Source organism: Mya arenaria, chromosome 8 (assembly GCF_026914265.1).
Source record: "Mya arenaria isolate MELC-2E11 chromosome 8, ASM2691426v1".
Taxonomy (NCBI): domain Eukaryota; kingdom Metazoa; phylum Mollusca; class Bivalvia; order Myida; family Myidae; genus Mya; species Mya arenaria.
The window spans coordinates 1,975,089-1,991,312 of record NC_069129.1 but is presented as its reverse complement, the minus strand read 5'-3'; the positions used below and the strand labels follow the sequence as shown (position 1 = coordinate 1,991,312).

Sequence of the window (16,224 nt, the reverse complement as noted above, 5' to 3'; positions counted from 1 at the left end):
TTTGCCTGCGCTAAGACTGTATGTTATGTACATAGTTTAACATTAATGATAATAAGAAGTATGTAGTTTTTCATTGCCACCGGTTACGTTTTGTGTATTCGTCAGCGATGTGTCAGGTAGAATCTAACCTTTCGAACTGCTATGACACTACTCGTTATGTGGTAAACCGGTAGTAATTTTCATATTTTACTGGCGATAAATGGACTTTTAACAGGCTGCATTTTTTTGGACAAATTACAAATGAAATGTGTAAAAAAATAAAAGAAGCCTACATTAAGCATATTTCCAGAGCAAAATATCGATAGTGCATTTAGCAAACGAAATCAACGAAACAAAGGTGCATTTATTTTAAAACATCATTTTATTAACAAAAAATCGGGTTCCAAGAAAATTGATCTATAAACATATTTGTTCACGAAATCATGACCAAGTTACGCGCTTGCAATGCCACCTTTGATATATGTTCACCACTTACAACGATACAAAACTTAATGTAAATATGTATCAAATACCCTATTGTGCACATATCGTAGTCGCCTGATGATGCCTTCAATATTTTCGGCAATCATTCATCAACATTTAACATTGTGATATTTGGCTTCCGGAAATGACCAGATTCATTAACATGTATATCGAACACCTAAATTCAACAATGTACTACCGTGTACAGGGTTAAACAAGCCTTGATATTGACTATATAATTAATGCAGTGTCTTGACAACCTGGCATCCAGTAGTAAGTACATCATTGCAAACGACCTTCATTATGCTAAGTCAGATGTCTCTCATGATAATATGGATGTCTTCTCATGCGGTCTCATAAATAAAGCTGTTTTCTCTAATATGCCTAAAATAATTTGTACAAAACTTTGTTTCTTTTGCGATTCGGTAACAAATATATATTATTGAAATGTGATTCGACATTGTCTTCATATATTACAACTGGATATATTTGTAAACGTAATGACACCGGCTTGTAAAATGAAAAGCGACAAGTGTTACGTCTGAATAAAATAATGATGTTTTATTCATAAAAATATAAACATAGCAAACGGATCAAAAGTCAATGCATATGTATATAAATCCTAAATATTTGCATGTATTAAACAATACAAATTAAAGCGACAATCCTTAATAAAGGCACACTTGTCTCCACGAGCTTTTAAACATCCAAATGTTTGGCTACTGGGCTTGAGTAAAGTATTTAATCATAACAATATATCAAAACTTACAAAACAGTACGTCGTTCATTCATCTAACAGTTAACACTGAGTCCTGCTTGACAGATATACTAAGATAGATGAGAATACAAACATGGTCTCTTTTTGGACCAAATTACAATCAAAATGCATTCATAAAGTATCATTACAAATGACATGTTCGTTACTTTACTTGTAATAACTTAACGCTTAGTGTCCGATAGCATTTTGTCTAAGCATTTGCCTAAGTAAATTCGATATGAATAACGCAATTGAATGAAAATCTGAAAATGTGGCTGAATGTTATCAAACTACATTGTTAGTTTCAGATTTTTGTGAAACTTTATTATTTGTAGCAATTTTATCGGCCAAATCCATACCCATGGTTTCAGGGAGCTTAAGGCTGCCTATTGCACAGATGAACCCGATGGCTCCAATCACATGGTACATAACACCAGGTACCTTCGAGTCCTGGAAAAAGAAGCAAGCTCTTTTTTATGTATATACGAAAAATGGATTATCAATTTTCATTTAGTATTCCCATTTTTATTAACCCTTATATAACCTTCAAGACACAGTTCCCGCAATGTCCTTACCAAATATACTAGCTGTGGTCCCACCATCGCCGCCACACGGCCAAACACACTCAGTGTACCAAATCCGATCGTTCTGTAGTGTAAGGAACAGATTAACAAAATAATAGACACTACGTTGCCACTGACCCTACTTAAATTCATATAGCTATTGGGCAACAGACAATAAACACTGAGCACGCATGCAGTAAATAAAAATATCTCAATCGATAATTGTAAGGTCACGTTATTTAAACAGTCTAAATTTTTAGTTCAAACAATTTATCTTAACTGGTTAATTTAGCTGTAGAATTAAGGACAACATTGCTGGTAACGTATACATGTCGGCATAAGGAAAACTTTGATTGTCGGAACTGGAGCCCAACTCTCACTTTATAACAGTCGGATACGTTTCAGTTGCCTTCGTCTCTACTTGACCCCAATTCTCCCCTCGAGAATGTATTTCAGTGGTAATCGATCGTATTTGACTTTGACTATCATGATATTACAGATAGGTATATTTCAATAGTCATTATCTATACTTGATCCAAGCTCTATCCTAACAGTCAGATACAGTTTAATGATCATTGTCTTACGTGAATGTCGGCTCTCACTTTATAACACTCAGATACAGTTTAATGATCATCGTCTTACGTGAATGTCGGCTCTCTCTTTATAACAGTCAGATACAGTTTAATGATAATCGTCTTACGTGAATGTCGGCTTTTACCTTATAACAGTCGGATACAGTATAATGGTCATCGTCTGCACTGGACCTCGGTCTTACCTTATGACAGTCGGATACAGTTCAATGGTCATCGTCTGTACTGGACCCCAAGCTGTTGTGATGCCAATGTTTGCTATCAAGGCAAATATGTTCGTCAACATATCCTTGTTAGGTGCATCTGAATGGTTATGCCAAGGCAATATTATTTTGAAAAGTTATAAAAGGATACCTTATATTATACCTAATAACATATACTATTATTATTAGTTCTAACTTCCGGTCAAAAAGAAATGGCGGTTTTTTTGTGCGCTGCTGAAAAAATGTGAAAAAATCAAAGGATTACAGTAGCCGGTTGCAGAAATATTGGTATTTTTGTAATGTAGTACATCCACAAGTAATCATTTAATTGCTAAGGGGACTTTTGTGACTAATTAATTCGTGCAATCATTTTTGCATAAGGCAAACATTAAAATTACCCCTCCCACTAGCTGATGAAGTGACCAAATGCCCGCGAAAGGACATAGGCGAAAGAGAAATAGATCATCCCCAAATCAAAAACCCCTTAATTTACACGTCTACAAGCGTCACAGAGTAGGAAATCCTTTGAGGGAGTCGACGGACGCAGGAAGCCTGAGTGACGCGAGTTACTACAGTGTAGATTCGGACATAGACTCGGACTCAGAGGTAAACATGTGCACAAGGAAAGACCTGGAAGAGGTAGCAAGCCAGATGGTTGAAAAATTTAAGGAACAGCTTTTGATCGACCTGAAGGATGAATTCACCAAGATTGTCGACAGTAAATTTCACGATCTGAAAACAGAAATTTCAGAAATACGCAAAGAAAACCAACACTTAAAAGAGTGTATCGCGTCCGCCAACGAGGCAAGAGACGAACTCGAGCAATATGGTCGTCGTTCTATGTTGGAGATTCATGGTATTCAAGGGGATACGGGCGACCATCATGAGAACGTCACTGCCAAAATCATGAATCACGCCAAAAAGTTGAATCTTGATCTGACACCTGCCGACATTGACAAAGCCCACAGACTAGGCCGATTCCGCACTGATTCTACTCGGAAAGTCATAGTTAAATTCACCAATTCAATAGCGAGAGAAACAATGTACAACGCAAGAAAATCCCTTGGTGATCGTATATTTGTCCATGACTCTCTGACAAAGTTAAGGCAGAAATTAGCATATGAGGCCCGGAAGTTAAAACGCGAAGGATCCCTCATAAATACATGGGTCTCCGGAGGCGTCGTATATGGCATCATGACTGTAGCCGGTGTGGATAAGAAAATACAGATTAGAAATATGAACGCTTTGAAGGCTGTGCATGATGGTCAACTTCCCGTGTACCCGGACCCGACCTTCCCGTGAGTCCAGCCGCCACCTCTGTCTGAACTGTCTCACAAACTCTTTCATCCATTATGTGTGCTGTTTCCTTATGGTGACATTGATGATATTTTACCCATTGATAGGTGAATTGAATTCATATGTACATATTTGACACGTACTATATGGCAAATATCCTACCTTTAACCTGTATTCCTGTTGAAAGATAGACTTAGTGTAGATTGCTGCAAATGTATTCTTTAATTTTTATCTCGAATTGTCAATGAACACACTTGCATGGAATATATTTCCCTTTTCCCATATAAGTTTATTAAAACTGTTATAAGTTCACTTTTACTCCCACTGATAAATCCATCACTGGCCTATACACTGATATATATATCCATACGAGCCGAACACATGAGCACGAATGTCAAAGTAAAGTACATGTCCAGAAGTCTAAATCCATAAGGACATGCAAAACTTCTTATATGTGCTCTATACTGTATTCGCTCACAATTTAAGGTTACTCGATGAAAGTATACATTTTTTCTTAAAAGCTTGCTAAGGTTACATTACCAAAGACAAACGTCAATATAATCAAGCAATCTTTATATTCATTGTCTCCATTAACTAACCATGATTTTCATGCTTTGATTTGTCCCTTATAGTGGAATGTGTTAATGTAATCAATGTTGGCGAATTATTTGTTTTATTAATTAGAACATTACTCACAAGTTAAAGCTTTATTATAGTTTACCTAACTGGATAGCGAAATATCCATCAAATTACCATTTTAACTTATTATATATCGACCAGAGTTATTACTTTAAACTAATAATAGTATTTGCATTCCCTATAAACTTGGGGAGTTGAATTTTACCACAATAATCACGATTTTTGGCAGGGTCAGCGAGCTGGTCACCTTGCTATTTATTGAATGTATATGTAATTGTTCGATCAGCTTAGCAGAGTAAACCGTAAATAAACCATCGTGGTAATTCAAAGTTTGAAAAATGTATCTGTTCACTTTCAGTTAAAATAAGTCAGCTTATATAGATTAACAACGACTTTTAAATACCTGAACTTCCTTCACTCAGCGAAATTAACTTTGCTTTTTTACTGCAAGGTTTATTATATGCATTACATTGATTATCTGTTCAAGAGAACTGGTACTGTGTACCCACTGTTCTATGACAGGATACTGTACCTATCCACTGTTTTTTTCTTATTCCTTCCATATGTTATGTTTCTTTAGATATGTGTCGCCACTCCCCCTTTGTTTTAATGTTGAAATCCCCACAGTTCAGCTTGCCATGTACCTGACGCAGATTATCTTACCAAATGGGTAATGATTTGATGTCATGGCGGGCAGCTGTGGGATTAATTAATTATAGTAGACAGCTAAGTAAAGCTGTTAGATGTGCGTTCAACCTAGTATTCATTATATTTGAAATGTTGCTTTTGCTACTAAGACGCGTAAATCAGGTGAATCGTTATAGATATCAAATTCATACTCTTTTACACAGCATATTAGTTACCACTCTAATTTGTCAATATCAGTTAAGTGATCGTTACAGTTGCAAATACGATAACCATGGCATAGCTTCTGCCTTAGATTTTTGGCACTTTTTCTTACTTTTTTTGCTGTTATACCGTGCTGGCGATGTTGAACTTAATCCAGGACCTATAGTTCACAATGAACACTGTTTATCTATTCTGCATCAAAATATTAGAGGTATTCGCAACAAATTAGAGTACATAAAGAACAATTTCCTTGACTTAGACATACTTTGTTTTACTGAAACTAAACTGGATATTAATATATCAGACAGCATATTAGATTTAGAGGGGTTCCAGTACATGTTTAGAAAAGATGTTACATCGCATTCAAGTGGCTTCCTTACTTATGTTTCCGGACATCTAAGACCAACTCGATTACCAGATTTAGAAACATTGCTTCCTGAATCTTTATGGATTAGAATTCATGATCGTAACAATAGCTACTTAATATGCACGATATACAGACCGCCCCATTATACAGTTGACTTCTGGGATAAACTTAATGTGTGTTTAGATAAAGCATCAGAACACGTAAGTCGAGTTATTATAGTTGGGGATATAAATGAAGATCAATTAAATAATCGCAACCATAAATTTCGTGACATTTTATCGTTAAATAATATGACAAATTATATTAATGAACCAACGAGAATAACTACCAACACTCGCACCCTTCTTGACCCTATAGCTACCACAAACAATATTACAGTATGCGATTCGGGAATTTACGAAACACCTTCAGACGTAAGTGATCATTACGGTACCTACATAATAACTAAAATTGACTTTATTGGGCCCGTGCCATACAAAAGACGCATATGGAGATACAAAAAAGCAGATTTTATTAAACTCAACAATCTTATAAGAAATACAGATTGGTCATTTATTAATGAAATAAGTGTACAAGAAGCAAGTGAATTGTTTACCTAGACATTTCTCGATTTGGCTAAGCTTTGTATACCTACCGATTTTATAACAATAAGACCAAACGATAAGCCGTGGTACAATTCTCAAATAAGAAAATCCTCACGTGACAGAGATAGACATAAGAAAAAAGCGTTGATTTCTAACAAAGTTTCTGATTGGAAAGTCTATAAACAATTGCGTAACAAAGTCAATAATATGAAAAAGCATGCTAAAGAAACATTTTACAACAATATAGAAAATTTCTTAAACGAAACATGGTCAATTAGTTCGAAACAGTATTGGAAAACCGTTAAATTATTGATTAAGGATAACTGTAACAATAAAGTAGAAATACCACCGTTGTTAGGCAGTGATGGAACCTACGCGCAAACAGACGAAGAAAAAGCAAACGCACTAAATGACTACTTTTCATCTATATCTAATGTAAATGACTCAAGTAGTACATTACCTCGTTCTATTTTAAAAACAAATTATTGTTTAAATGAACTTACCATAAACGAACAGGAAGTCATTGACATTTTAGAAAACCTTGACGTAAACAAATCAACTGGTCCAGATCAAATAAGTCAAAGAATGTTAAAAGAAACGTCAAAAACGCTGTGTTTTCCCCTCTGTATGCTCTTCAATCGTTCGATAAATACTGGGGTTTATCCAGAAATTTGGAAACTTGCACACGTAATGCCGTTATTCAAAAAGGGCAATAAAGAAGAGCCTGTCAATTATAGACCTATATCACTTATAAGTTGTGTCGGAAAAGTCATGGAACGAATAATTTTTAAACACGTTTATAATTTCTTGCATTTTAACAGTCTTATTTACTCCAAACAGTCTGGTTTTTTACCAGGTCACTCGACAGTTTATCAACTAATCGATATATACAATCAAATATGTACATCATTTGACAAAAAAGAATCTACATGTATTGTATTTTGCGACATTTCTAAGGCTTTTGATAGAGTCTGGCACAGAGGACTGTTGTTTAAACTCAAAGAAAATGGAATCGGCGGGAAAATTCTCGTTTGGTTAGAACAATACATAACAAACCGTAAGCAAAAGGTCTTTATCAACAATTCTTTTTCTGACGCCAAAATATTACACGGCGGGGTCCCTCAGGGTTCGGTGTTAGGCCCTTTATTATTTTTGGTATATGTAAACGATATAACGGAGTCACTCAATAGCGTTACCAGACTCTTTGCTGACGATAGCTCATTAGCAGTATCAAGTAAAGATACCCAGTTAATTCAAGAGACATTAAATCATGATCTTGATATTATTCTTCAATGGTCCAAACAATGGCTTGTTAACTTTAATCCATTAAAAACCGAAGTCATGTTCTTTTCATTTTGTCAGAGAAACTTACCAAAACTTACCTTTGATTCTACAGTTCTCACATTTGTTGAATTCCACAAACATTTAGGAGTTACTCTTAGCCAGGACGGTTCATGGCATCATCGCATCACTAACATGGTAGCGAATGCCTCCAAGATACTAGGCTCTATGAAAATGCTTAAGTTTAAAATAAAAAGGAATTCATTAAATCATATTTATACTTCTTTTCTTAGACCACATCTAGAATATGCGTCGCTTTTATGGGATAATTGCACTCAATATGAAAAAGAAGAAATCGAGAAAATTCAATACGAAGCCGCAAGAATTGTTACGGGCTTAACGCGATCCGTCTCCATCAATAACTTGCTTCAAGAAATCGGGTGGGTTTCATTAACGGACAGAAGGAAACTCCAAAAGCTTATTTTAGTTTATAAGGAGAAAAACAATATGCTACCTTCGTATTTAAGTCAACTTTTCCCGCAGACAGTTCAAAATACTAGCAACAATTCATATTGGTTAAGGAATTCCAACAATTATCAGTCATTAGTTCGAAGAACAGAAATATATGCCACATCAGTTATTCCCTCAGCTATAAGTATTTGGAATGATCTTGATCAGGCAACGAGAGACTCGGATTCCTTATCAGATTTCAAAACGAAAATTAAAATATTATATAAAGCACCAACAACACCAACATATTACACAAAAGGTGAACGATTTGCTTCTGTTCACCATGCACGTATGCGAAACAAATGTAGCAATCTTAACGCTGACCTCCATTATAATCACTTAAAGCAAACTCCTTCATGTGAATGTGGAGCTGATATTGAAGACGCCGAACACTTCCTGTTCCAGTGCAAAAAACATTTAATAGAACGTTTAATAATGTTTAGGGAAACCCGTGCCTTCCATCCACTTAATGTCGACAAACTATTGTTTGGCCTCGACAATCTAACCGATCAACAAAATGAGTTTATTTTTATACAAGTTCAAAAATACATAAAGAATACTAAACGATTTTCGTTATAGCTGTCATTCCAGTAAATTAAAAAGGGGGTAATGGCGACAAACTTTTTTTCTTTTTTTCCCTTTTCTCTTGCATTCTTTCATTAACATCGTATCATAATTGAACTAAGCTCATTTAAATTTAATTTGTATACACCAGAATTTTCTAAACATAGCAGTTTGTATCACAGTGACAATTTTAAACTGTTATGCCATTTCTTTTTGTTGATATAAGCCTGACAAAACGGGGAGGGCCGATTTCTAACGTTGTAATAACTTGTGGCCCAACCCTTTTGTATATTTATACATATGTGCTGAAATATTTGCATTTAAATGTGCTATGTTAACTTGTTTATATGCAATAAAATATGATTAAACTAAACTACTATTATTACCGGTGTTCACACTACCATGTTTTAAAAACGGTAACGAAAACAACACATGTCATAATATATATAGGTTAATATTATTAACATGCTGAAAAATTGTTCTTAAATATACAAAGTAGAATAAAATGAATAACAGTGTGTTTCGAATATATCCTACATGTATCACATTGTATACTAGTAGTTTGACTACAACCTGCAGACTGAACACCTCCGACGACAAATCCTCCCACGGCCACCGCAATAAAGCAAATGACTGCAGTTAGGCGCCGGCCAAATCTGTAGCGGAAATAACATAATTACATGCAACGTGTTTTAGTTCAACATACTAAAAATAAGAATATAACATCATGATAAATCGTGATGGCAGTTGTAACATTAAATACACGTGGCAGTCTAGTATGCTGTTTAGAAATGATTTCTTAACATCAAAGCATTATGTTGGCTTTCATTGAAATCCCTATTTTAACATGCCACTCTTAACAATACTATGCAATGTAAGAAACACTCTCAAAAACTCATGTGATTTCAAACATATACGTAAGTTGCCATGCAGAGTGCAATATTTAAGTGAAAAGCTTCAGAAACAAGCTCAGTCGCAATACAAAATATAGAAGAAAACCTGTTTTGGAGCCACATTGCTATTGCTTTGGAAGGGATTCCGACCAAGGAAAACAGAAAAAGGTTGAAAAAGATATTTCCGGACAAAGCTTGGATTCCAAAAGCTATGCCATATGATACAATGCCCAACGCTATCCTGAAATTAAATAAAGTAGTAGATGCAGCAATCCAGTTAAGTTCTCTTAGTGTGTTCCTCGACTGTAAAGAGAAACGTTGTTTTGTAATGAAATTGTATATAGGCCAATATAACAATAACAATTTCATTTAGTCGTAATTTGTCAAATTTAGAAAATATGTCTTAGTAATGACACATCGTGTTTCACTCATGTGCCGACAAAGTAAGAGGCTCGAATGTATTCAAATTGGTTTTGCATTATAATTTAATACCAAAACATTTGAGAATAAGTGTAGATCAGAAACACATACTTTGTAAAGGTCAGCACAAGAATTATAAACAAATAGCCTTACCAATTCAGTGCTAGAAGTAGAGAGACCACTATGAGCTTCCTGGAGGCAAAGAGGTCAAGGACGGTGTGCTTCTTGTCCTTTTTATCCGTCTCTAATTTGCGTAAAATATGATCAGTATTCGTCAGCTTCTTTTTGTTTACTTTAGCCACGTGCTGAATAATGCTCTCTGCAACATCCTGTCTGTCGTGCGCTACATGCCATCTGAAACTTTCTGGAATCCACCTGTTAAAGAACAATATCTATGTATGTTAGAATATGTTGTTTTTATTTCGATCTGTCTCTGGTGTACGTAAAATATTCTTTATTCTATTCTAGATGTAAGGGTCTTTTTGTTTACTTTAGCTTCGGGCTGAACAATGCCCTCTGCAACATCCTGTTTGTCGTGCGCTACATGCCATCTGAAACTTTTTGGAATCTACCTGTTACAATGAATGTATAAATAAAAGTAGTTTCTGAGATACTTAAACTAAAACCTACAAGCGGTCTAGCAATCAAATAAAAAATACAATAGTTATTAACGAAGAAACATAAATAAGGTATGTGTATCACAAAAAAAGCCAACTGTACACACGTGCCAAGTAGAAGTTTTGGAAACTGTAATCGCAAAAGAGCTATAACCGGGTTTGCGCACTTAGGATTAACTCGAACTATGTCAAATTGTTTAGACGGGGACAAGCGCAGAAGTCAAGCAGTTAAGGAAGACACTGTTACCAGGCTCAAGGTTTAGTCGTAACAGACAGCACGAGCTACAAGACATTAGAAACAGGAAAATCAATTACACATGCATAAATTTATCTGTATTTTTAATTGGTTGTGTAGGTGCCTTGGAACAGTCAGCCAGACGTTTCAATATGGGTGAGTACTCAACTCCACACCTGTGTTTAATTCGTTATCTTATCAAACCACAAACGTCCTATATCGCACACACACAACGGTTGTCCGGTAAGAGCAGTTCTAAGGCTTCCCGGGTTCGATTCCTGGCTTGTCGAATGTGAGTTTGGTATTGGTCACCAAACCGGTCAAGTGGGTTTCCTCTGGGTCTCCGGAATCCCCCACAGAATAAGATTACACTCTCGTATAACAACGTTCCAACAAGAGTGAGTAATATAGTGTCAAAATAACTTGATTCATGGTCATTGTTAAATAAACAAGTTTAAACTAAATGCCAAACTTTGGTTTGAAATAAATATCATAATTAGAATGATTTAAATATACGGGATTAGTATACGTTCGTTAATACAGGCACTTTAGTGTTCGAATCTCATTCAAACAAAATTATGTAAAACATACCACCATCCTATCAAACATGGAATTCCAATGGCTGCTGTCATAATTTGAATATAGCGCCAGTCCTTTATGAGCCATCCAAGGAAAGCCAGTACACACGCTTGCATTGGCCAAGAAGGAAATCCTATTATCCATGCTCGCCAGTTCGCCAATGAAAACTCACACAATAATGCGTATTTCATTGTCATGAAAGAGCCAGCAGCAAGTCCAACAAAGAACCTACAGACAGCAAACACAATCCAACTGTTTGCAAAAAATCCGATGACGTTTGCAATTATAAGGATAACGACCGCAAAGAAGAACGGACGTTTTCGTCCGAATATTTCTCCTAACTGCCCAGCAATGACATTGCCCACAAGCGTTCCGGCTATTTGTATTGACATTGTGGTACTTGGTATGAAGTCGCGATCACACACCAGCTCGAACTACGAATTACAACATTAAGTGTGAAATAACATTTTACCAAGGTCATAACAGTAAACTAACAAGATTCATTGAATGGTCTTTTACATTCAATTATTATGTGGTGTATCATAAAAGTGCTAACAATCGATTTCAGGAACACACTTGGCTCCATGTTTAAGTAACGCATTTGGCACAGTCGTATTGCCATTCAAAATTATTAAAAGCGACATACTGATTCCTATTCATACAGGAGACGTACTCAAAAATGGTTGGTATTAACGTAGTACTCTGCTCACATGTGAGCTTGAATTCATAAAGTATTACCTGAGTATAAACTTACTTCAGTAACAATGGTTTTCAGACCTTCATCAAATTGAATGTTCTTGCATGATGAATTTCCTATGGTACACGTTTTCGTTGGGCAAAAGGAGGTTGATTCATTGTAAGAGTTGATTAAAGTCAAATTTGTGCACTCTTTGCTGTCCGCACAACGCCACGTTGGGGTCGCCGATATGATTATCATGCTACTTATACTGAATGCCACTATGGTTTTCATAAGGTGTGCCACGACATTGATGCGCCATTGAAATCGTCCACATCCACCTAACGCGTCTATAACCTCATCTGGGGTTAGTTCTTTCTCCACCATTCTTTAAGGAAAAACATCAAGGTATCCGATACATAAATATGTGTATGTTTGAATACATGAAGACCCTATATTATCATTAGAAATGGCTTCATGTGCAGAAAATGAATATGTGAAATAAGACAGAAAAAATATAAAAGCAACAACAAGACATTTTGGCCTCTAACAATTGCAAAATAGGTCATTTTACGTCAGATTTTGATATGAAAAAAGCGCAAAAATACGTACTATGATAACTGTATTTATAATACAGGTTTGGTCATTTACCTCTATTAGCTATCAGAAAACAATACTATTTTATATTTTACCAAATATTTACATCGAACACTATCTATATGAATTTGCCCATATTTTATGCTCATTTTTAGGAATTAAAACGCACTGTTGCATTTTTCATAAATAGAAGGATACAGTTTCATATAAATAGCCTCATCAATCATTCACCCTTTTCATAAATAAACATAAGTGTATGAAATCAACCAAAAATCTAAATTAAATGAGTCGTTAACATCATCAAGTTTCTAAAAAGTAAACAAAACAAAAAGTAGTACCAAGAAGTATACTTCTGATGGCTAAACCACAAGTATTATTAATTGTGTAAAAATAATTTTAAACCTCCTTTAACGTTTTCCTGGTTAATATTATTATGCAACTAAGTAGTTGGAAAGCATGCAGAAAACGTAGTTTACTGAACTCGAGTAAGTAAAGAATATGATTATTTTATACCATTATATTAGGCAAATTCATAAAGGTACTCATAGGTTCTTACATAAGGGCACCAGAAAGGGTATTCAAAATGCAACTCAAAGTCAATCTAATGACCATACATCATTAACTTCATTCATCGGGTTGGTCCGTTGTTAATACCACGCGCTCCGATTAGCTACATTGTTCTTAGATCCTGGACAAATGCAAACAACACAAACAGACAACATATTCATCTAAATAGCTTTACTAAATCATACTGTTTTAACAACACGCCAAATACAAATAAGTACGACGAATACACATGGCAGTCTGATAGGATCTCTATTATGATTGATTTTTTAAAATATGTTCTTAACATTGAATTAGCCAATTTTGTTTGCTGTGCATAAGCATTTTCTGAACATATTTAACAATAATAAAACTAACTTTATTGTTGTAAAATTGAGAACAAGCATCAGCATTAAACAAATTAATTCCTTTAGGACACAATTGCAATATGGTGTCGTCTGTTTACAGATCAATATATTAATTTTGCAAGATGTTCGATCACTCACCTTATTGAAATGTGTCTTCCTCAAATGCGGCTTATCACTCCAAGGAATGTCTTTTTTATATTTAATGAAAGAACAAAATCGCACACATATAAATCATGTACAATTGTCAAACAAATACGCAAACATTACTGTTATGTACAAACGTTTAAATGCGTTAATAAACTCTGGCCTTGTTCGGTATGAATGCACATAAGACAACAGCCTCGCACAAAGATTGATATGCAAATTTCCAGAACACTAACCTCATAAGCGTGATTAAGACTAGATACAACTTAATTAATGAACATAGGTATTATATTAACTTTATCCAGACATGAACTACATTATAAATACTAACTTAGGGAAATAAACGAAAGAATCATTTGTAATGCTTATTTCAATTATTTAATTACAATACTTAATGGAACAAAGTTATTTTGGGTTTCCTCATTGTCTTGCTTATTAAAAGAACATGAATAAAAAAATATTATGTTATCCATGTGAAGTTTAAAGGTTTAAATAGTATTTGTTATTAAAAATAAACTAAACTTTGTAGTATTGTAAACGTCCCAATAAACGGTCTGGTCTCTTTTGTTCTAGTCTGTTCGTATGTCGATTACTGTCATATGCAAACGTTTACGATACAGAGTTCGTTTTATGATTTATAAAGTAAATACTGCTGAATGGGCGGTTCTTATAAATTGTAATTTAAGATAATATTATTTCTTAGCCTGATTACATCTATTATAGTTGAATTTCAGTTTGGGGGACTTCTCATGTATTCAGTGTGTGTTATGAGTTCGCAAATTAGCCTATTTGCGAAAAGTAGCTTTAAAAGTAAGCAATAATTACGAAAGGAATCATTTCAAAACATCTCCAGTCTATCTGAAAACAACAATTACACTTATATATATGTTACAAATATATGACTACTTCAGCATATTTTATCAGTCAGCATACGAATAAAATAACACATACTTTAAATGCAAGGTCTTGCCTGTGTGCACGTATACATGAATATAGGACAACGTCGCACAACTGATGGTCCATCTTTCAACAAATACCTATCGTAGATAGGTTTATCTTATTGTTCATCATGTTTGAAAATATATAATAAACAATTTAAGTTAAGGAATTTGTTGTTATAGGCATCTGCTTAATACAAGCGACTATATAATTCTAATACTTTTCCACTGTGCTCTCTAAAATGTAAATAAGTATATACTATATATGTTGCAAGTATAACTCTGAAATATATTTCCATATACAAGAGCTATTATTATTATTGGGGAATGTTCAGAAGATCGAAATCATTGTTTCATGCACGGGTTGTTTGATATATGTGGACCTTTTGATCCGCCTTCATTATTGTGGTATTAAGCCTATATTGCCAGCTTACCAAAAACAAGAAAAATTATACGTCTAATAGCAATGGATTGTTTTTCTGTAAAATAAGGGTATATGTCAGATAAGTTGAGAAAATTCATATACCTAAAATATTGACAAATTGACAGAAAATATAATAGAGTATATTCAAGCTCAATATTCATGGTATGACTAATCAAAATGGTTAAACAATTACATAAAGCATACCCTCAAAATGTTATCCGAGGATTTGTTTCCATAGTTATAACGCAATATGTGTCCATACTGATCATACGTGTATATAAGCCACACCAAATTGATGTTGCGTTCCGCGGATTTACCGCTCCTAGTTTTTTGAAAAAAGTATTTTAATTTCTTTTGGGCGCCCGTTCCTATATTTTAATTGCCAACCAGATTTTTTGTTAGGATATTTTTAAAAGGCTGAAAAAATAATCAATTATAATTTTTCTACGTTAGTTTTAGTGATTTTGTAAAGGGAAGTAATCGATACGTGGTGTTTTATTCTGTCGATCGGTTTAGCATTGGTTTCAAAAATTCAATCAAAATGGCGGCTTCCGGTACAGACACTGTGGCTCGAATTTTGGAAATTTAATATTATTCTTGATAAAAGATGTGTTTTGACCAAGCTGGAAGTCATTGTTCATCGTCTCATGCATTAAAAGATCATTAATTGAATAAAATAATTATGCAAGGAAACATGCGTACAGTATCTGATACTGGTAGCTATAATATTGCGTTATAAGTAATTGTTTTTGTATGGAAATCGGAATGATAAACAATGACTCAATTACGTATTGCTTGATTCATGTCATTATACAAGTGACCATAATTTTACCTTATGACGACGATGTTGAAGAAGACCTTCACTTAACAGGTACATGGTTCATTGTTTGGTCCAAGTTGATGTATCAAAATCGTTTTCGACCAAATTCTGACAAAACAACAGTTTCGAACAAATATCTTTTCACAAATACTATTATACTATTTAGTTTGTAGCGATATTAACCCGGATAGACCAAATAGGTAATCCTAACCATAGTTTATATCCTTAAGTTCTATTTTCTTTTACATCATAATCCAGGGTTATAAAAACATCTCGCTGACCATAAAAGTCCTCTGAACATACCC

At 34.5% G+C, this 16,224-nt stretch overlaps 1 protein-coding gene across 1 annotated transcript; it reads right to left on the bottom strand.

The window, feature by feature from the left end:
- Window positions 1-1,008: 1,008 nt before the first annotated feature.
- LOC128242083 (organic cation transporter protein-like) lies at window positions 1,009-13,888 on the bottom strand. The gene is made up of 9 exons (XM_052959122.1): window positions 13,732-13,888; window positions 12,164-12,473; window positions 11,422-11,843; window positions 10,132-10,353; window positions 9,665-9,799; window positions 9,239-9,321; window positions 2,558-2,675; window positions 1,795-1,867; window positions 1,009-1,669 (listed from the first exon to the last, which is right to left on the bottom strand). The coding sequence occupies exons 2-9, from the start codon at window positions 12,470-12,472 to the stop codon at window positions 1,505-1,507; spliced, it is 1,527 nt and encodes a 508-aa protein (XP_052815082.1). The 5' UTR covers window position 12,473; window positions 13,732-13,888; the 3' UTR covers window positions 1,009-1,504.
- Between the last annotated feature and the right edge of the window lie 2,336 nt (window positions 13,889-16,224).